Genomic DNA, 22,354 nt, shown 5'->3' on the forward strand with positions numbered 1-22,354 from the left:
GTGCCTCAACCGGGTATCGAACCCGGGATCACTTAATTACAAGAAGAAGACGTTACCGTTTCGTCATCCATATTTTTTATATTTGTCACCAATCCTACACGTACTATTATTACTCTTTTTGATTATGCCAGAATGTATTTATCAATATTTAATTTCATGGGTACATGTTAATTCAAGTATAAAATCTTAAATACTGGAAATGGTATGTACGAGGAAAATTCTTGGGATCCGGGCAATGTCTTAGGGTAACTTCGGTGAATAACGCCACCAATTGGTCATTTTGTTCCATAACTCATACATTTTTATTGTTAGGAACATGAAACTTACATGTTTAGGAGAATGAACTTTCCTCTATTGTGTAATAATAAAATATTGATTGCACTGTTATAATGAAAGCAATAAAATACGAAATTCTGTGTTAATGCAAAATGGCGTTATTTCCAGTCCTGTCGGGTAATAACACCATGTTCTTAATTACAAGTAAAACATTCACATTATCTTAATTACAAATAAAACATTCACATTTTCTTTACTAAACTGTACTAGGAAAAATAATTACTGTAGTAAGTTATTAGAAAAAGCATGTCTTTTTTTGTCTTTTCGCGATACCCAGTCCCTCAAAGTTCTGCGAGGAATTTGGAACAAACGTGCACCACATGCTATCTTCATTCCTTGTTTGACGGCTGCCTTAGCTTGCCTAAAGTCATCTACTGACCATTTGGCCTGTATATTTCCTCATTTTCTCGCCATCTGAAAGAGGAAATTAACCGAGAATAAATATCTGTACGCCTCGAAAGTAACTGAGGAAGGATAAACCTATTTTCGAAATCAACATTTCCTTAAATTTGAGTTTAAATTGAGTGGCGTTATTCCCCGACACGATGATGGCGTTATTTCCCGAAACAACAGATTGCAGTTTAACCAACTGTTCTAAACTTACGACACCGACCATGAAAACCGTACACACATAATTCTCTTATGTAATAAACGTATTGTGTACGTACAACATTGTTAACATTTAAAATCTAATCCTACAATAGAAAAACACTCATCTTTGTCGGCGCGATGAAAATGTGGACCCTTTTTTCTCGAAACGCAACTCAAACGCCTACACTGTTCAAAGTGTTTCTCTTAAATGAAGGCTCGACAATGGCAACCGTTCTGATCAGCAATGCTACCAGGCACCATTGTTTATCGCAAAACGGTGAGTCACCCCTTAACTTTACATGCGTCCATGCTTTCAGAGTTGAAACTTTAAAATGGCGTTGTTTCCCGCCTGGCGTTATTCACCGAAGTTACCCTATATATATATATATATATATATATATATATATATATATATATATATATATATATATATATATATATATATATATATATATGGTTATGGTTTCACGTAGATTAAGAACCATTTCTCTAGTGTTTAAGTCTTCGCTATATTGAGGCTGTAAAGTTAGGGTATACAGTTTGAGAACAGTGCATGATTTCTCCGTTTTCTCATGCACAACATGGCTCTCCCTAGTTTCAATAACTTGCACAAATTTTACAACGTGATTTACACAGAACAATGTCTCTTGTTACGTTCTTTTCGAGTGACTAATAAACTGATTATTGAAATTATATCTGTGTCATCATGCGAACTGAGCAAAGAAACAAGTGTCGCTTGCCCGCGTGTCGCATGCAGCTTGTCTGTTCGGTGTAAAACTCTCGTATCGTTTGTCGCGTGTTTCTTCCGTGTGAATTCTCCCTAAGGGGAACGGGTTTGTTTCTGGTGCACTATTTCGTCATAAGGATCCCAAGTAAATTTCTGTATGCATTACGGGCTAGTTTCCATATACGGAAAATTAACTTTAATGGGGAAATACTTAGCCTAATTTGTTTATTATACTTTAGAAGGTTAACATTTTTTATCAAACGGCATACAAACAGCTTAATTTTGCTAACATTATAGCGAATTTCTATAAATACGCTTTTTCTGCCTAATTTCATCATAATTATGTATCACAATTCCATAATGGAACCATAGATGGTGTAAGTGAGTTTTTAGTCCAACAACAAGAGTTTATCCCAACCATTCCGCAATCCATTTAAATTTTGTTTGTTTTACATGTTGAGAATACGTAAGGGGACAGGCAAGGAAATTGAGATTTCCGAAATAGGAAAATGTATCAAATACGGAAGATGTTTACAGCATAATGAATAGGATACCAATGACTTGAAAACAAAATGATGTCCGGTTGTATTGTTTTAATGCACAGAAATATGTATATCGGTGAAAATATCGATGGCCAAACACTCTGAACAGTCTACTTGCATCGCAAATTATGGGTTGGAGTACTGGGCAAGACGCATGTTCCTTTATGTTACTTTCATTATAAGGAATCAGAACCAACATTCCAAACTAAACTTGTCACTATTTTCCTTAATTTTTAAATTAGGCCCATTGTTTCCCGTTAGCTGTTTGTATGACAGCTATCAATCACATGGAGGTTGTTATCAAGGATAGCATAGGGAGATACTGTTTTTTCTTCTATTTATTTATTTCCTCTTCTTTTATTATTTCGTCTTCTTTTACATGGCGAAGTTAAGGCTGTGGAGCCTTTTCTTCCACTTGACCATGTTTACATAAATTTTTGAACATATAATATTGAAATATTGAAAAAAGAAATAAATATATAAAAATTAAAGGGGAATAAATAATACAAAGAAAAAATACATATACGAATGGAAATCTAACCTATAGATACGGGCACAGCCACACACTCACACATTCTTGCCCTTACACATGTACACACACGCACGTATAAGCAAATATATAACATTACACTTACTTAAAACACAGTCCAAGACGGTATACTTCGTCGATAATTCATTTTAAATATTACGTGAAATCACTTTTCTTTGACTACTTGAAATATCATATGATTCACAATTCGAAAAATCCAATAAGTTCTAATAAAACTAAAGTGAACAGTCATTTATTTTAAGGACTGCTTTCTGTGACTATGCTACTTGCCCGCTAGGTTGAAATTCAGATAGGAGTGTTATAAAACATTTAAAAAGCTCTGTTACGTGAGAAGAGATAGTCCAGTAAATTTTTAATTTAAACGAAATGGAGTATAGTATATTTGACAATGTCCTGTAAGGGTGTGAATCGACTACTTAATCCGAACATATTTTAATAGAGCAACGAGAGCGTTATACGTGCAATCATAGCTCTTTTTATTGCTCTACAGTTTGGAGCACCCCGCTGAGAACATATTGCAGTGAATCTTGGAAAATGAAGAGAAGCTCTCAGCGCTGGAGAGAAAGCCATAAAAACGTCACGGAAAGCTACACTGAACAACGATGTGAATCTTCGAGTTAACGTCTATTGACATTACTCGCTGATATCATTCTGCGTCGATTGTCTGGAGTGGAAAGGTGGCCCCAGCTGTTGTGGTAACAGATATTGGGACCAACATTCGATTTCAGCGCTCTCCATTGCCAAGCTGAGGGAAGCACTGCTGTAAACTCCAGGATATCAGCCCACTATCTCTCTCTCTCTCTCTCTCTAAAATACACATACACGCTGGGAAATGCAGAAGACCAAGAATATTATTTAGTACACAATTACATTTTTCAATTCGTCTACAAATCTAAAATACATGAATTCTAATTAATTTCTACTTTGGAACGACAATAATATTCGTGGCGTACACTCCATATACCCAGGGGTAGCGCACGCTAGCCCTGGAATTAACTTTATCATCAGAAGTAGTTGTTAAAATACTATATATTTTTGTTTGTTTAAGAGACCATTTCTTACTTTTCAGTCATCTGATGATTCTTGTATAATTTTTATTAATCAGTTAATAAAAGATTTATGAGTTGTGGTTTCAATAACAATTGGCATAAATCTGTGATTTGCCCCACAAATTACAGGGGTTGGGTGGTCGGTCAGCTGATGTGAAAAGGAGGATAAAATATCAGAAGACGAGTTATAAGTACCAAATGTTTCACTATATTCCAGTAAATTCTCTTTAAGTAACTAGGTCCTCACCGATGGCGCAGTGGTAGCGTCGTTGCCTTGTAATCTAGGGGTCCCGGGTTCGATACCCGGTGGAGGCACATAATGCACTATAAACTGTAGGTCCAGTCCAGATTAGCCTTACTGTGCACAAAGTGGTCTTAAAACATCAAACCAAATCTTTAAGTAACTTTTTCTCTATCCATGATGTCGTTAGATTGGATACGAAGAAAAATTCTCGATGATAAGTTCCTTGAGAATAAATTATTTCGACGAATATTTCTAAATATGTAGTTGGAACATGTAGGCGCCATCGCCAAAGCATTTTAGGTGCATGAAATTGTGTTAGATGACTTACTATTCGGTGATCGCAGCTGTTAAGAATTTAACAATTTCACTGTAAGCATGTCGCTAACTTAAACTACAATTTCACTGTAAGCATATCGCTAACTTAAAGTGCTTAGTTACTTGAGTCACATAAAAATTTATCTTGCAGACTATTCGGCTAGACAGGAAAGGGGGCTCGGAATATTTTATAGTAAGGTAGCCCCCTTTCTTGCTCTCTAATATATCTATGATAACTTAAAAGTAAATACCAAGGCAAGAGATAGATCATTATATTGTCGATGGAAATGATAACTTCAGACTTTAAATAGGCCTAACGTGTTTCATTAGAGGCACGCACCGAGAAAATGAGAATTTAAAATGACAATTAAAAATTGCCAAGTGCTCAGTCTAGCTGCACAAAATTAGCCTAATGTTACTTTTAAAGGAACGTCAAATTGATGTGTGAAATATACGCAAGAAAGAATTTGGAGATTCTCAGATTTGGGATTTTTGGCCTGCTTTATCGTTAACTTTTAAATAAATAGGATCTTTCCAAGAATAGGAATGAGTAAGAAAGAAAAATATTTGGGTTTGTATCACATCTAAAAAAATAATGACTTCAGTGTGAAGTGAGTGTATGTTGTCGTTGTTCTCGAACTTTTTTTAAAAAGTATTTGATCTTATTTCAGTATTGGCACATGAATTCATACAGTATCAACCACACCCAATGTGTTTTTTCGAAATTTTGGGACCAAGGTTTCTAGTCCGCCATAATGAAAAACTTCTATCAACAATAACTCTAAATCAAGCTTTGATCAGCACTCGTAGATATAGTCTTCCTCCATGATGTAACTTTAAGGGGGGTAAGTTTGGAAGGAGTAAAGCCTCGGACTTCCATGTCCAAAAGGGGTATCGACTGTGGGGAAATTACGATTTTCGATATTTTTAGGACAACATCATACTATAGCTCTTCTCCAGTCTTACGGCGGGCGCCCTACATGCTGGCGAGGCAAGTGGGGAGCGGGGAAGTGACGAATCCAGCGCAATAAGAATCACAGCAGCCTGTAGAACGAGGTGCGCGAAGCACCTTCTCCCGCGACATCGTAACTCTCTGCACCACCGCTATTGTCTGGTTGGTATTCCCCGTTCCCCACTTCCCTTGCCAGCATGTAGATCGCCCGCCGTAAGACTAAGACTAAACAAGATCTATAATTGCCTTGTGGTTTTTCTTTGGAATCTTGTCTTCATAGCGAGTCGTACCTGGGAAAGATGATGAGGAGGTGGCCCCCAGTGAAAAGTATTGATGACCTATTAAATTATTATTATTATTATTATAAAGGTATACAGTTACCGCCACTGAACGACCTATCGTCTGCAAGCTCTTGTTGCCAAATGTTTGGAGCAAATACGTGGAGACAGACTCTTCTGTTGTACGACTCATAGAGGTCAGAACCTCTTCTGTTGTACGACTCATAGAGGTCAGAACCCATCTCCCTCCTTGGGGCATCATGTTATACATAAAATTACTTTTTTTCCCACAATTTCTCATCCTTGTATCATTTTCAAATAACAGGAACATTTATAAATCGTTGCACAGCTTCTGCAGGATTTTCAACTCATCCCGTACCAAAGTTGTTGCTTGAGAATAAGAACCAACCAGTTCTTGTTTCATATTTTCATTTGCTGAACCTCACCCATACAAAATTTTTCGGTACTCCTTCGAAAGCGGAAAAAGAGTAAACGCTTAGCTAATTCTTTTCCGATCGCCATCTGAAATATCTGCTTCCTGTGTATCGGTTGCCTTCCCCAGTCAGAATTGCGAAACGAAACAAGAAACAATCAAATATTACCCGAGGTAATTCTTTGAACGCATCATCCATTTATGGAGACTGTTGCATATTTGTGAAATAAACTTGAAGATCTCTGCATATCACATGGTCTACGCATCAGATTCCATCATGAGGATCTCCAAAATCGTGACTTTCCCTCTGAAAAATACACCACTATTCCAATAATAGACGCAAAAAATTGGGGCAATTCTAATAATATTGCAACATACATATTTTTCACAAATGTATACCGAAGAAACTAGGAACTAGAATATAGAGAAATGTTGGTAGAACACTGTGAAAATGATGGATTTTCTACGCTAGCTGCTAACTAATATACGTGCAACCCATTTTGTTAAATGCAATGGGTGCATTTTTTAAAGATCCCACACTTAATTGATGTTAGATTTAAATTATTTTTAATTAGAAAAATATGATTAATTAAAAGGTAGGGGAAGCGGGGGCTAGTTGCAACAGGGGTAGGTTGCAACACTGTCAATATCTCTTCAACGTGAAGAGTTACGAGAACGAACTTGCCCTTCGCGCATGCGCATTTTGTGGAGGAAGAAATGTTCTATATTGTTGGTGCACGCGAGCTGATAACAGTTACAGGAAAGAAGAATTGCTGTTTTCAGACCAGGCGAGTAAAATTTGAAGAATTTATTTTGAAGTGACTGGCAACTAGAACAAGTAACTGTCGTTGACTATGTTGCTATTAATGATACACATGTACTTTCACCTGTAAAAGAATAACGCCCATGATTACAATGCGATTCATGTTGAAGACATTTTCGTCCTTCTGTTAAGTAAAGTGGGTGAGGGGTAAGTTGCAACAGGCATATGAAGATGATGGAAGGGAGAGTGTACAGTGTATAGAGTGTGACAGGTGGGCACATTTCAAGAAATGTGCGAAAGAAGATGCGTTTTATGTCTGTCATCATTGTTTCTCAGAATAAAGAAGGTGTTTTTTTTGTTTGTTTACTCCTTTATCTACATTTGTAAACCAAAAATATGCTAAATTTAGGTCTAGGCCTACTTGAAGTTTAAAATATTGTTACAATGCCAGCATATGTTGAACAGTTTCTAACATAATATTCATATCGTTTTTTGTATCATTTGTTAAATAAATTAAGATTTACGTACTTACTTTCATTTATGTTTCCATGTGTTGCAATATGCCCCATCCACTGTTGCAACAAAAGTTAGGTGTTTGGAAATTTTAAATTTCCAAGAAAAGTACATGAGTGTCGAGGTTCCCAAATTTTCTCTGCAACTGGAATGTATCCCGCCTTTCAACCACAAAGTTTCGTGGACGTATGTTGAAAAGCAAAAATTATACAATATTTTGAAGTTGAAAATTTTAAAAGTGTTGCAACTAGACCCCGCCTCCGCTATACACTAGAACAGCATTACAAGGATGTTACAGAATATTTATTATTATATTTAAGGCATAAATATATTTTTTAAAACGTTGCTTTTTTAAACATACTTTTGTCTAATAAATGCCCTGTATGCCACAATAATTATACAAACCATATCTCATAGTAAGGCATTGTAAAATATCCAATAGAAAAGAGGAATGAATATTGCCAAATCCGCATATCTAATTCCTTCCACAGCACAGGTTTGTATGTACACCACTACTCCAATAAATCCACGTTGAACTGGGTCAGTTGTAAACCAATTGCAACACAATTTTTTATTTCATAAATGTGTTTCTTATTTACGAAGAAGAAGAAACAATGTAACAAAATGTAGAAAAGTCTGGTTAGAACACATTGGAAATGGTGGAGTTACTACGCTAGCTGCGAACTAATATCAATGCATGCCATTCTGTTATATGCCATGGAAGCATATCATTTTCCATCGGAGTTTATAGATCGAATTTAAATTGAAATAATTTTCATACAAATATATGTTATTAATTAAAAGTTTAATTTAATACCAGCTGCTACTAACAGTTCTCTGTATGCGATACTAATAATACTCAGCATACTTAACATATAATACGGCATTGCAAATTACCAAATAGAAAAGAGAAATGAATAATTGCAAATCCCAGAGGAGTGTGATACCATTTGTGCCATGGAATCCTATTAGGATCTAGGAAGCGCTGTTTACGGCAAATTTTAAAGTAAAAACGGAGAATAGTACGCTTTGCCGCAAGCATAAAGGCGCCGAATACTGGTCTCGCTTCGAACGAAGAAATCTCTAGTTGCGACTGTTTACAGGATAATATGTACATAGATGTAAGACTTGAAGCTTGCCTGGTGATGAATGATGAAAAGATTCTCTCGGGCTACTACCCTGAAGATGAAGAGTGACGGTAGTTCTCGAAAGCTTGGAATCTTTTCCACAACTCACTTGGTCGATAGCCCGAGAGAATCTTTTCATCATGTACATAGATGTCTTTAACATTTAGTGCAAATTCAATTTTCGATTATGCAATATTTGTATTGACAATCAAGTACTCAAGTGGGTTTCCTGTAGCTTCCGCTACCCTTCTTTGGAACGTAGTATCCGCTGGTGCATAGTACCTTCTAAATATGTTTTAACCTTACTACTAACCAAGGTAATGTTGGCTACACAATTGTTTTGTTTGTTCGTAGTTGGTTACTTAATGTAGCTTTTCTACATCTTTAGGTTAGTTCTGACGACAAGCATTATTGCTCTTGCTGAAAGTAATGAAGTAACTCGAAACATAACCTTCGTAGGTGAGATCTTGATCATTTAAATATTTAAATTCAACATTTATATATTTTTTCAAAATAAATGTTATACCGGGTGTCCGAGAAGTGTTTGTATGAAAACAAAAATTAACTGTATCCGCCATATGCAACATAGACATGAAAAAATAGTACCAAAATGTTCGGAAACTATTCAAGTTTTTTTTTGTTTCAGATTTCTGTACTGTTGCAGTAGTGTAGCAGTGCCAGTGTCCAGCAAACCGGAAATGTACACAAATCAGAAAAAGGCTGAGTGTGTCCTGTGGTTTCACGAGAGCAGGTCACAAAAAACAGTGCAGAGACAGTTTCAAACATCGTGCGTATCTGGGGTAAAGAGCCCCCTCATGAGGTGAGGAAGTCGACCATGGGCAACCCGAAGGTGAACGTTTGGTGCGCGCTGCTGCATGACAGAATAATCGAACCATTCTTTTTCTGTGAGGACACCGTAACATCTGGAGTGTACGTTTGGTGCGCGCTGCTGCATGACAGAATAATCGAACCATTCTTTTTCTGTGAGGACACCGTAACATCTGGAGTGTATCTCGACATGTTGCAATTGTTTGCTGTTCCTCAATTGCTAGAATACCACCCAGATGTTATCTTTCAACAAGACGGTGCACCGCCACATTGGAGTCTGGAGGTTCGTTCCTACCTTGAACAGACATTTCCTGGAAAATGGATTGGTCGAGATGGACCGACGGCGTGGCCTGAACGATCTCCAGACATAACCCCTTTAGATTTTTTCTATGGAGTTATGTGAAAGACAATGTCTACAGAACACCTGCATCCGATCTTGCAACTCTGCAACAACGGATAACCCAAGTCATCACATCAATCCCTCCTTTGATGTTGGCTAATGCATGGCGAAAAGTTGAATTTCGACTAGATGTACTCCGTGCTACTAAGGGTGCTCATGTGGAGATTTATTGATTTCTTTCCTATTGCCAAAAAAACTTGAACATTTTGGTACCATTTTTTCATGTCTATGTTGCATATAGCGGATACAGTTAATTTTTGTTTTCATACAAAGACTTCTCGGACACCCGGTATATTTAAATTCAACATTTATATATTTTTTCTAAATAAATGTCAAATTGTTACACCTTAAATGCACCATCACCATATTTTATCCTTAGATGAAGAAAAGAAAGTGTTGAAGGGTATTATCGAGAGGGAGAGAAATATCCAATTCTTAAATATTAGTCCTAAATTGATACGTGATTAACCGCACCCCCCCCCCCCCTAATCGTCGCCGGGTATTCAATTCTTGTGTATTACTATTGTCTTAGACTGTTGCGGAAATTCTGGTGTGGGGAATTATTTGTTTTGGAGGAGGCAGTATCAACAGTAAGTCTAAAATTGGCATGGAATTTTGGTGGGCGGATTGAGTATTAAATTTAAGGAGGGAGATAAGAAGCTCTTCATAAAGTATTAAATTTTAGATTGTGAAGGGATTTCTGAGAGTTCGAATATTATAGTTTGGGGACTATACGAGGTGTGGCTAGAAAAAAACCGGACTGTTGCTACAAAATCTTTTATTGGTAATTTTGTACAATACGAACATTATCCCCTTCAAAGTACTCCCCTGAACTATCGATACACCGCTCCATACGAATCTTCCATTCCTGGAAGCAGTGCTGGAAATCATTTTCTGAAACCATGTTCATGACTACCGTCGCTTTTGTTTTCACAGGTTCTACGGTCGTAAATCTGTTTTTTTTTTTTTTTCAGTGCTGATATGACCTTTGGGAATAAAAAACAAGTCGTACGGAGTGATACCCGGCGAATAGGGTGGATGTTCTAGCACTGGGATCCCATGCTTGACCAAAAAAGCCTTGACTGACAATGCCGTATGGACAGGAGCATTGTCCTGATGAAGAATCCATGACTTACTTTTACTCGCTCACGAAGGGTCGTCAGCACCTTAATGTAATAATGTTGGTTGTTTTCCAATAGCTCGAATACTCAAGCGACGATCCTCTCGAATCAATTCACCGACATTTGCAATGTTTGATTCCGTTTTCGACATGCAAGGTTGTGTAGGACGCGAGTCGTCCGCAATCACTTCTCCTCCCTCTCTAAACCTTTGACCACTCAAACACTTGCGTGCGTGATAAACACTCATCTCCGTATACTTCCTTCAACAAACCATAAGTTTCTGTGGCGGATTTTCCGAGTTTCATAAGAAAATTCACATTGATACGCTGTTCCACTTTCACACTTAACATTTTTCCGACGGAGCACAGATGTACGGTTCACTTCGTCGACAAGCTACAGCGGAACTGAGCGCCGCGCACCCTGGGAAATCACACAGCACACTCATGCACCGCTTGACCTTGACGAGCTTGCCGTTTGTCAACAGCAACATCAATCCGGTTTTTTCTAGCCACACCTCGTATTTAGCGATATGATATCCACACGTTTTCAATGCCGAACGTGCGAAAAGAGATGACACCCCATTAAATTAATATTCTTGAGAGCCTGCAAAGAAATGGATGTTAAAAATTTATTGCTTGCTTCGCTCGCAATAATGTGTTACGAGAATGCGTGCTTGGCGCTTTACTGAGGTACAGTAAATGTGAAGTTTTATACTATTGTTGCATTTCAAGACATGAACGATATTCTCGATATTGATGAATAGCACCACTTCTTGAAATATAATGCTTAGTGTAGGTATAGCTACTGCTTATAATTTAAAGCAGGAGCATCATTTGAATGATCTACTTCTATTAGCAATATTATTGTATTATTGATTCCGTGGATGCTGTAATAGCTGTAATTAGTATACTTCATGTAGTAACACCTTGCGCGTTACCCAACAAAACAGAAAAATAAATAATAACAAATTTACATTTCTAACTTCTTGTCACATGACAATTTTACTTTAACAAGTGAAATTTGCACTGAAGATAAAAATCCACGTAATTAGTCTATGGATTACTAGAGTTATTATATTTACCCCAAGCAGAGAGGGAGAGTTCTTTGAAGGGGAAACCGCATTATATTCTCTCCCTGAGCTTGCGAATTTCTAGCTAGGGTTCTGTAATGTCTCGTGAAACAATAATTGAATCGGTCAAGCGGCTGCAGCATGTTATTAGGTTTGCCAAGGAAAGGTTGAATTTTCTATCTTTAGTTGAGTAACAATTTGTGTTAAATACTCAAATTGTGGGTTTTATAAATCTTATTCTCCACTCACAAACACTGTTTAAATGCATATTAATATAATTTCATTTATTACATTTAACCAATCAATGTGCTAGCTTTCTGTTATTTCGAAAATTGAACAATCAAAAAAATATGGACAGTTTAACATGGTATTGTATTAAAATAAACATCAATTATTAACTATTTATCCAAACTATTTTGGGGGTATTATGTTGAACAGTTTTGGGTGGGGGTAATGCATCCACAGTCTTGGAGTAATGAGCTCCCCTGTTTAGGAAGGAGGGGCAGATCAAGTATAATGTTCAAAAAAGCTAAGAAAAAAATTACCAGTACATGCAGTAGACACGCTGTCCTAATTAAATATTTATGGGAATTATAACTTGGTTTGAGGAAACAAATTACATGATTTGTGGGGACGCGCAATTATATTCCTTTTCCGGAATGTCTGGAGTAAGAGAACGCGAACTCGTCCTGGGCGCACGTTGCGGGTGTGTGCCTCGTCCAATGAACGCGCGGAGGGGAGGTATCGCGCGGGAGGGGGCGACTCGACTAGCCAATCGCACCCTTCTCCACCTAGTCTGGCCCCGCCCACAAGCTTTCGCCTCTGCGCGTCGCTACTCCAGACATTCCGGAAAAGTTGTATAGCCTTGGGGAGGCATGGGAACCCCTGCCGTAGAACATTCTAACCTAGGGCATTAAATCATATGATACGATTTAAACATAATATAGTAACACTTACTATATTTACATTTTAAGAAAACCCAAACTCATCAAGAAAAGAGCTACCGAACTAGTCACACCGAAACACTTATAGACCATTAATGGACACAAATTATTTTTCAGTTGTGTTTGTTAATATTTAAGAAATGGTATACTATATGCTTTCAATCCAATTATATTTAAGGGGGATAAAACATCCCTGGCAGGGATAAAAATTATTTTCTTTTGTCGGGGAAAATCCCCCCTCCCCCGTTAATACGCACACTGATTATTTCTATCATCATACAAATGCCATTTTCTTTGGCCGTAATTTATAGCTGTGGTCTCCTATAAGCACGCTCCCTCTGACATTTTGTCCACTCTTGATCTGTAATGATGAGTGATGGCAATTTAAAGTTAGTTTGGTAATTATTCAAGTTAGTGGTTTATTTATAATGGGGAGTGTCAATAAGTGTGCCTAAAACAAATCTATTAGGATTTTGTCTATTTGCAGCCGAAGATACGATCTAAAATATTCATTACTCTGCAGACATTACTTTTAAAATAATTATCTCATGAAACCTTATACTTGCAGAAGGATGCAAATGACGGAGGAGTATTGTATTTATTGGATCTTCGACTTGTAAAGAATGCAAAATATGTAACAACTCAAGTTATTGGCTAAATAGGATTCCAGTCCCATTATAAAACTTTGTCAGACAAACAAAATAACTAAGCATCCCCCTTAGTATCAACTCTAGGATAAAATTACTGCCTAAAATATTCCATTGTCCCATTTGTCTGATACACCATTACGAGATGATTTGATCTCAACAAAACTTAAGATCCACCATACCAACAATCAAGTGGATGAAAACAGAACTTTGGGTTTATATTCGAGATGCGCTGGGGGGAAAATTAACCCTTAGGCTTAGATATTCTACCTGTCACTAATATTTTAAAATCTAGTGTCGTTCTCGGATATATTAATACACACAGATCTCGAAATGAATAAAATCAAGTTTTATGAAACAAGGAGTTGTCGCATCAATTGACACAATTTAATTGTAATTTTTGGTTTGTTTGAAGTAATCATGTCTGATATTTCAATTGCTGCATTTTAGAGCATCACACGAAACAAAAAATGATAAAAGTACCCTTTCATGAATTTCTGTGTGTAGTTTGATGCAAGAAAAATGCACCACTAGCCGATTATGTGCTTTAATGTGTTACTAGAGTCAACATACTTGTGTCAGTTGATACGTTTTGAGTTATGTGTGTAGTTATCGTCACAAATGAATTTTGTACACTAAATTTCAACCAAGTAGTAATATCTGTTAAGATTAGCTATATAGGAGTTCCTAACTCAAATTTAGACACATATATTTATATATGTATAATTATCCGATTTCGAGACATTTATCTACAGAAGGTGCAAATCTGTAAGTGGCCTTCAAAAGGAGTCGAAACTACAGTTGAGACTCGATCTGTTAAATGTGATCTCGCCCAGATTTCAACTCAGGTTTTTTTATTACAAGTATAATTTTTGTACTTTAGTTATTTCACATGGTTTTCTACCCTTCTAGGTTAGGAGACAGGATGATAAATTGATGAATGGCGCTAACCACTCCACCATGGAGAACGTCTCTTTTATTACTGCATTGATAATCTCAACATAACCTGACAGGAAATCCAATATGTTGTTCTGTCATCATATTCGTTATGGTAAAGGTATTATTTTACACTGTATGGAAACTCCAATCCCGGTCTAGATATCAGTGTTCTTTGCGAGCGTCCCTTCATTATATCACCACCAGAGGCGGGCGCAGACACTCTGATTAGGGGAGGCAAAGCCTTGATGAAAGTTCAGTCGGGAAAGAAAATCCTCATTTTATCTCACTCTTTCAGTTTTATTTCATTGATGCGCGTATAATATATATATATATATATATATATGTGTGTGTGTGTGTGTGTGTGTGTGTAACATAATATTTAAATGATATAAATTGTCTTTGAAATGTCCTTTTCCCCCAAACCAAACTGTTATAGCAGCAACTGTCTGAAGTATAGGGAGTTTTTTTTTAGAGTGATAGAACTTTGAATTGAAATAAAACACATAAAAAAATAAGTTTGAAGCCAATTGTGTTTTTATTTGAAAGATAACTTTCTGACATTTACTTTTTGAAAATAATTTCCGGCATATGTCCACCACGACTAGCTGTGATGATCAGTCCAATCTTGAACCACTTTTTCAAGTAATTGGGGACGTATGTCGTTAATAACACGAGTTATGTTGGCTTCCAAAGCGTCAATTGTTGCTGATTTATCAACATAAACCAGAGACTTTAGATATCCCAAAGAAAATAATCCAGTGGCGTTAGGTCCCATGATCTTGTGAGGCCAATTCACTGACAGCACCGATATTTCCGAAGTGCTCTAAACGTATGGCGAACAGAAGATTGATTTTGGAAATATATTTCCACAATTTGTAAACGTTGTTGCGGCGTCAGTCTTTCCATGATCATTTGCCAATGCTCACTGATATGAAATGACAAAACAACATGTCATCAAAACAAAACAAATGACAGCTATCCCTATCGAAAGTTCTATCACTCTTAAAAAAACACCCTTACTTAGTTGCTCTTACTTCTCTCTCTGGCAATTTACAATGCATTACAGAAATCAATGAAGCTGCGAGCAAAGCGAGCAAGAAAATTTTAGAAAATGTATTTTTATTTGTATAAAATTTGAAGTCGAGGAGGCAATTTCCCCCTCTGTGCTCCCCTGCTTCCTGGCTGCATGGAAGATATAATGTAAGAAAGACGTGAAAACTAATTTTGAGTATTCTTTTGTCCTGCTACTCTTAGATTCTGATAGTCTTGCTTTCTTTTACTTCAATGTTTGTCCCCCTAGTATCGATTTCCGTCCAAGGTTGGGAAAAGGCAATACCCCCTGCCCCCTGGTGGTTACGCCACTTCTCCCCCTTCCCCCATATTTGCTTTGAACTTTCATCGGGTTGAAAATACTTCATTTTCTTTAGGAGTATAATATCGATTAATAACGGCGAAAACTAGTGTTGTCCACGGGACGAGACGGGACAGGCTTTTAAAAATTCGAGACGAGACGAGATTGATCATGTGTCCCGAGACAAACGAATATTTTCGAGACGAGACAGCATTTCCACGAGACGAGACAGGCCAAAGACTCGTCTCGTGGGCAACACTAGCGAAAACAATCCTCTACACTAAATTTCTAGGTGAAAGTATAATAATGTAGGGGCATGAAACGCCTGGAAGAGGGGCAAGAATGGCCAGTAATTTACATCTGTCATAGTAATTTACATTAATTATTATGTAATGGGGACGCAGGAATGAGATAATTTCAAATTCAAGTGTTGTTTTTTTTTAACGGGCAACACTATTATCGGGATAACATGCCCCATGTAAAGATACCTCGCTTGTCCCTTTGTGGGAAAAAAATTGTCACAGCTTGCTATGACGCCAAGGGTACCAGGTGCCTGAACACGGGTGTTCTTTGTGAGTGCCATTTCATCAATTTCATCACATCATCACTCATCCTCATCTTCGTTGTTAGCCAAAGGTGACATAAAGACGAAGTAATATTAACAAAACCAATCAATCAATCAGTTCTGCAGTAGATTGTATTGTTCAAATCTTGTGTCGAAGTCACGCTCTTCGTTCTTTGAAGCAGACGAGATATTCAGTGAACGTGGTCTTCATATAAAACAATGTACTTCTCTAACTTCAAACCAATATTTCAAGATTTTGAAAGATCATTTATTTATCTTGAATACAAATAATGTTGTCAGATATCGCCATATCTCCACGGACGCCGCCATCTTGCAAGATCTTGTGCAGACGAAACGAGTCAACTTTTCCTTAACTTGCTCCGGAAGCAAGATGGCTGTAAGCCGTCTCTGCAAGACGTGACGTCAACTTCCGCCAGCCGAACGCTAAACGTGCAAGATCTTCAAGCCGACTTGAAGTCGTCTGGCCCGCCGAACGGGGCTAATATCTGTGATTGCAACGCAACGAAATTTCAGACGAGTGTACGGAGGAGTTGCACCTGATGCTAAATCAGTTAGGCTGTGGTTTAGTAAGTTTCTAACAACCGGTTCTAAAAAAATCTGGTGGAGCTCGCCGTCGTGTGTCGGAGGAAAAGGTGAAAGAAATTCGAGAGGGATTTCAGAGAAGCCCGAGTAGATCCATCCGCCAGGCATCCAGGCAATTCAATGAGCCTCAACAACATGTTGGAGAGAGCATGGCAAGAAGTTAAATACAGACTGGATATTGTTTGTGCTACCAATGGGGCACATGTGGAGGTGTATTAGTGTGATTAGATTTATTTTACGGATTTATAATGAAGACTAAATTACTTTGATCTTGTATATTGTTGATAAATATCGCTATTAGGTAGAAATGTATTTAACATGTGCTTAAACAACAACATTTGCGTGAAAGATAGAAATAATCCTAGCCATCTTGGATTTGACAAATAATGAAAACGTTGCATAAACTGGGAAGAATAATTATTATTAGCCTTCAAAACATGAATTAAATACGCGAATAATGTAATAACATAAGTTAGAACATAAATATATACATGAATTATGAAAACAACTAAGTATAAATAATTTAATGCAAGTTATTAACTTGAAAGCATACGAATTAGATAAATTCCATAATATGACTGAAATTTGCCTAACATTGCGGTCGTTACAACTCTATATTTCATTTATGAACCTGACATATTATAGTAGTAGAGAGTGGCTACTTAACGCCAGAAAATAAATTTACGTGTGATTCCAGGATTTCAAATAAATTTTACTAACTTCAAGGATGATTTTCTTCTTGGGCAGTGCATTTTCCTGTTATTTTTAGACTTTTTCATAATATGGTGAATGTGTGTGTTTTAGCGTGTGATTATACGTAGAATATCATATCCACTTGCATGTTTTAAAAATTTTATACAATTGCTAATTGTGATAGATATATTTATCCAACACGTAAAAATGAATCTCGCTCTGTAGTAAATAAAAATACTTTTCTATTATATTATACGTATCCCAAGAAATGAGACTAAAATCTCCTACATTTTCGATACTTTGAGAATTAATATGAGCAAGGTGCAAGGACACATTGACCGTAGTGATCATTAAAGTTCATAAGTTTGATTCAAAGGATCTAGTCTGACGTTTTTTTCTGCATCTCTGACATTAGTAACAAATTAACACGCATTGTTGTTTAGAACAAACATGCCATAGCCATAGCTAATATTTCACGTTAATGCTCCTAGCACAGCAGGGTGCGAAATCGTTTAAGACTGGTGGGGGAGAAAGATATTAATAAAACCCCCGCCCCTCAAACATACATATTAATTATACGATATACACATTTATAATGTTATTAAATGTAAAAATAAATTACTATATTAAATTACAAATATATTATTATTATTATTATTATTATTATTATTATTAATTGCCCAAAAATAAATAAATGTGTTACTTTTAAATATATCAGATATTATAAAATAGCAAACTACGTCCCTTACTAACTGGTGAAATTATGAAATAGCTGAAGTGGTTTTATTGCGTGTAAGTTTTTATTAAGTTTTTGCTTCATGTTAATATAAATCAATTAGATTTCATAGTTATTATTGTTTTGCATTCTTTTTTTACTTTTATTGTGCGTATTGATTTAGATTTGTTATTTTTCTCTTGAGAGAGAAAAAGCATTGAATACTCACAACTACACTAATTTGTGTATGTATTCGATATTATTCTTAGTACAGTATATTTGAAATTAAAAGTAATTGTTTATCTTTTGTTTGTTGTAACAAAAACTCTCCTCCAGAAATTTTTTGGTGGGGGGCATTTTTGAGGCCAAGGTTTTCGCAAGGGTCCCTCAACAGTCGAGGTAATGGGGGCAGTCATTAATATGTAAATTATAAAATATATGCATTTTTCAGTTCATGGAGTTGAGAAGTTCGATGATGAAAAGTTTCCTCAAGTAATGACCAACGTTTTTCTTTTCAGTATGCAACCCTGCATGAAATATGATATGCAATATGATTAGGAAACATTTTTGACATTGTAATGGAAGTTGTTGTTCATTAAACAAGCGTTCCAAGTTGTTTATCAAGAAATGTTTTTCATAAATAAAGAAATAACATAATTCTAACACGATGCACAGGCTACAGTATTTTGCAAAATGATCTACATAAGCCAGTACAATGAATACTTTGGTGCAACAACTAGTATTTCTTGCATTCCAAGTAATTGTTGAGGGTGAGCTCGAGATTAGTATTTTAAAGTAAGTATAACATAATTTCTACCTTATTATTTCTATAGTATTCATAACAGTATTCGTATTTTCCTTAATCGTTCTGAGCCCTGAATTAAGAGTTACATATTTTTGCGCGTAAAAACCGTATGTGGTGGAAACTGTAGGGAAAAGTTATGAAACTAGATTTATATGACTGACTTCCGTGGCAGTGTGGTTGCTACAACTTCCTATGACGTCAAGGGTACAGAGTTCGCACCCTGGTCTGAACACTGGTGTTCTTTGTGAGTGCCCCATCAATTTCATTTTCGTTATTAGGCAAAAGTGACAGAAAAGCGAAGTAAAATAAACAATCAATCAATCAATCAGTTCTACAAAATAAATCTATCAATCAATCAATCAGTTCTGCAACGTGGGAGGGAACACAGAAATCGAAATGCATTAAATCAAGGTTGATGCACTTTTAATGCATCAACTGACACAGTTAAATGTATAATTTCGTTTCTTTGGGAAGATCGTGCCTGATCTTCGTAATTGCACTTTGGTGCATCGCACGGAACGGAATCTGATAAAAGTACTCTGTATTTTGACGCACCAAATTTGCAATTTATGCACGTTAATGTGTTATTGTAGGCAACGTGTTTGTGTCAATTGACACGTGTAGAGAATGCAAAACCGGTATTGCCATCACCGACCCGGTGTTCAGTAATTCTCGATATTCGAGAAGAAACGCTGGAACGTGAATTGCCACAGTACCTCTTTTCTTCGGCGAGATGTCTTCCGAGAGAATCCTGTCGACGCCAAACTTGAGGTCCCTGGAAGCGACCGGGGCCTGCTGGTCTGTCCGCGGCGAACCTGCTGGAGAATGAGGACGGGTCCCTGCGGCCACCGACTGGAAGCTGGACAACGCAGACGGATACAGGACGTAATTCCCCGACAGGAACATTACACACGAAGCACGTGCATGCAGCAAAGATGCTGGATGGTCGAACAATTCGAGCTCCTTGAGCAAATTCCGATTTCCCCACTTTTCAATCGCTCACTTTTTGTTCCTTTCCTTCATCCGAAGACGTTCCACACGCGTTTGTGGCTCTGGGCGGAAAGCGCATGGTCGACTCCACCAAGGGGCGTGGCGTCTCACGCGTGCTGACCAATCAGGCTCTCGGATCGAAGTGATGAAGCGAAGATGCCGCCTATTCGGGGATTCACATAATAATAGCACGTGCTCGGGGAATCCCTGATGTAAACAATGGTTGTTTAACTGTTCAGCGGCCATTTGAGAACCATCTTTCCTAAATATTTTGCTCAATCTCGGAAGAATATCATGAATAAGACCGATAAACTATATTTACATATTTTTTAAATGTCCATTTTCACAAAAACAGTTTAAATGAATATTACTGATATATCCAAAACTGCATTTATGCAATTTATTATTTTCATGCATAAACGCGCACACCTTTACGCAAAGGTATTTTTCATTTCAGTTAACGTAAATTGAAAATGTGTGAGTAACGAATGAACAAACATACGGTCGACATACGGTCCACCTAGGTGCACCGAAACCGAGAGGGGGGGGGGGGTGCAGGGGGACCCGAACATACACCCTGAGTTCTCGTTTGGGCCCCCACTAAAAGGGGTCCAATGTATAACTTTCAACAAAATACCATTTGTGTGATGGCCATTTCATAATTATTTGAGGGCTCTATGGGAAATTACGCAGAATTCTGCTCTGAAATGGGCGCTTTACTCTATCTCAGCATTTATTTTTCCAAATACACAGTGCCAGCCCCCGTGGTAGAGTGGTTAGCAAATCGCGCTACGACGCCAGGGGTCCTGGGTTCGAATTCCGGCCTGGGCATGGATGTTTGTGAGTGTCCATTCATCAATTTCATCATGTCATCACTCATCCCCATCTTCGCAAATTGATCAAAAGAGGTACAAAAAGCGAAGTAAAATATAGCAAATCAATCAATCAACCAAATACACAGTTCATTAAGGAAAACGCATGGTATTGTGTTTTTGTGCGAGATTAGAGGAAAAATCATGGGAATTTTGTAGTCCTCGTGTTCTTGAGTGAATAAGTCCATCGAAAAATATAAGTAGGTGCTATTGTTTTCCACACAATTCCATTGTCGGCATCTGTTATTGATGTATCGGTTACCTCACCTTATGAACTTCTGAGACGCCAAGATTTGGTTTGTTTTGGCTATCACTTGCATTCGAGACAAAAGAAGTGAATGAAAAAACGAATTATCGTCTTTATTCAGTATGTAGCAGTGAATTGTGGTGGGTGGATGATGTTGAGCTCAGGGTTGAGAAAGGAGAACGTAGAAAAGAATAACTGGAACACTGACTATTTAAAGAAATAAATCCAAAAATGTAAGTAGTAACTTCGTTTACAAACTCTAAAATAAAACTTAATTGGCTTATTAGACACATTGATCTTATTTATTATGAACTTTATTATTGTCATTATTATTACATATAAAACACTTGGCACGGACCTATCCCGAAATATACTTCTAATACGTGCCTGGTATGGGGATATATAACTACAATAAAAAAGAGGCTGTCTTTGTCCCGGGTGACAAGGAGCATGGTTTCGCATCTGCAAACGGCATTAAAATGGCCTAATCCTGTCCCTGTCTCAGAGACCTAAAAGTACTTCGTGGAAATACCAATAAGGTAACAAAATTGAATTATTATCGAACTATGACGATAAAATGAATAACGAAACATATATCAGTTATTAATTTATTATGATATTATACTCATTAGTAAGTTCGTAAAAAATCTATTATAAAAGATATGCTGTAGATATTTCATGTTCCGATCAGTACCCATGGAGCACAGTTGAGAGAACTAATAGACTAGTGCGATCAGTGGCGTGCCAGGATTTTCGAAAGGGAGGGGTTATGTATACTTTTTCTAGTCAGCCCTCATTTTGTCATATTTTCCTACCTTTGACGTTCTTTCTTTTAGGAATACTGGGCGAAAAGGGGGGGGGGGTTATAACATAACGCCACTGAGTGCGATTGCTTTTAACGCTGTATTCTTCTTGCAAGACTGTTGTTTGTGCTTTGCATTGCCTCAAGAACTATTTAGGAAGTACGATGACCCAAAAGCGTCTTAATTCTATGGCACTGTGTCAAGTTGTAATGGTCGGATTGACCATTACTGGCTTTGGTAATATGTTAATTAATTGCTGGCCAGCTACAAGGTATAGGGTTAATTAATATGTTTCCATGTGTGTATTTTTATGTTATTATTGCAAGTAAGTGTATGTGCTTA

The 22,354-nt window shown here is 37.1% G+C and overlaps 1 protein-coding gene across 1 annotated transcript in view; it reads right to left on the minus strand.

Moving 5' to 3' along the window:
* The window catches only part of LOC145978662 (H2.0-like homeobox protein), an 86,380-nt gene extending 66,266 nt beyond the window's left edge, over positions 1-20,114 (minus strand). Inside the window, exon 1 of the mRNA XM_083111424.1 lies at positions 19,817-20,114. Coding sequence (XP_082967550.1) covers positions 19,817-20,006 — 190 coding nt within the window. The 5' untranslated portion in view covers positions 20,007-20,114. The remainder of the gene's footprint in view (positions 1-19,816) is intronic.
* Positions 20,115-22,354: the final 2,240 nt, after the last annotated feature.

The sequence above is a fragment of the Lepisma saccharinum genome, chromosome 25 (assembly GCF_977018435.1).
Source record: "Lepisma saccharinum chromosome 25, izLepSacc3.1, whole genome shotgun sequence".
NCBI lineage: Eukaryota > Metazoa > Arthropoda > Insecta > Zygentoma > Lepismatidae > Lepisma > Lepisma saccharinum.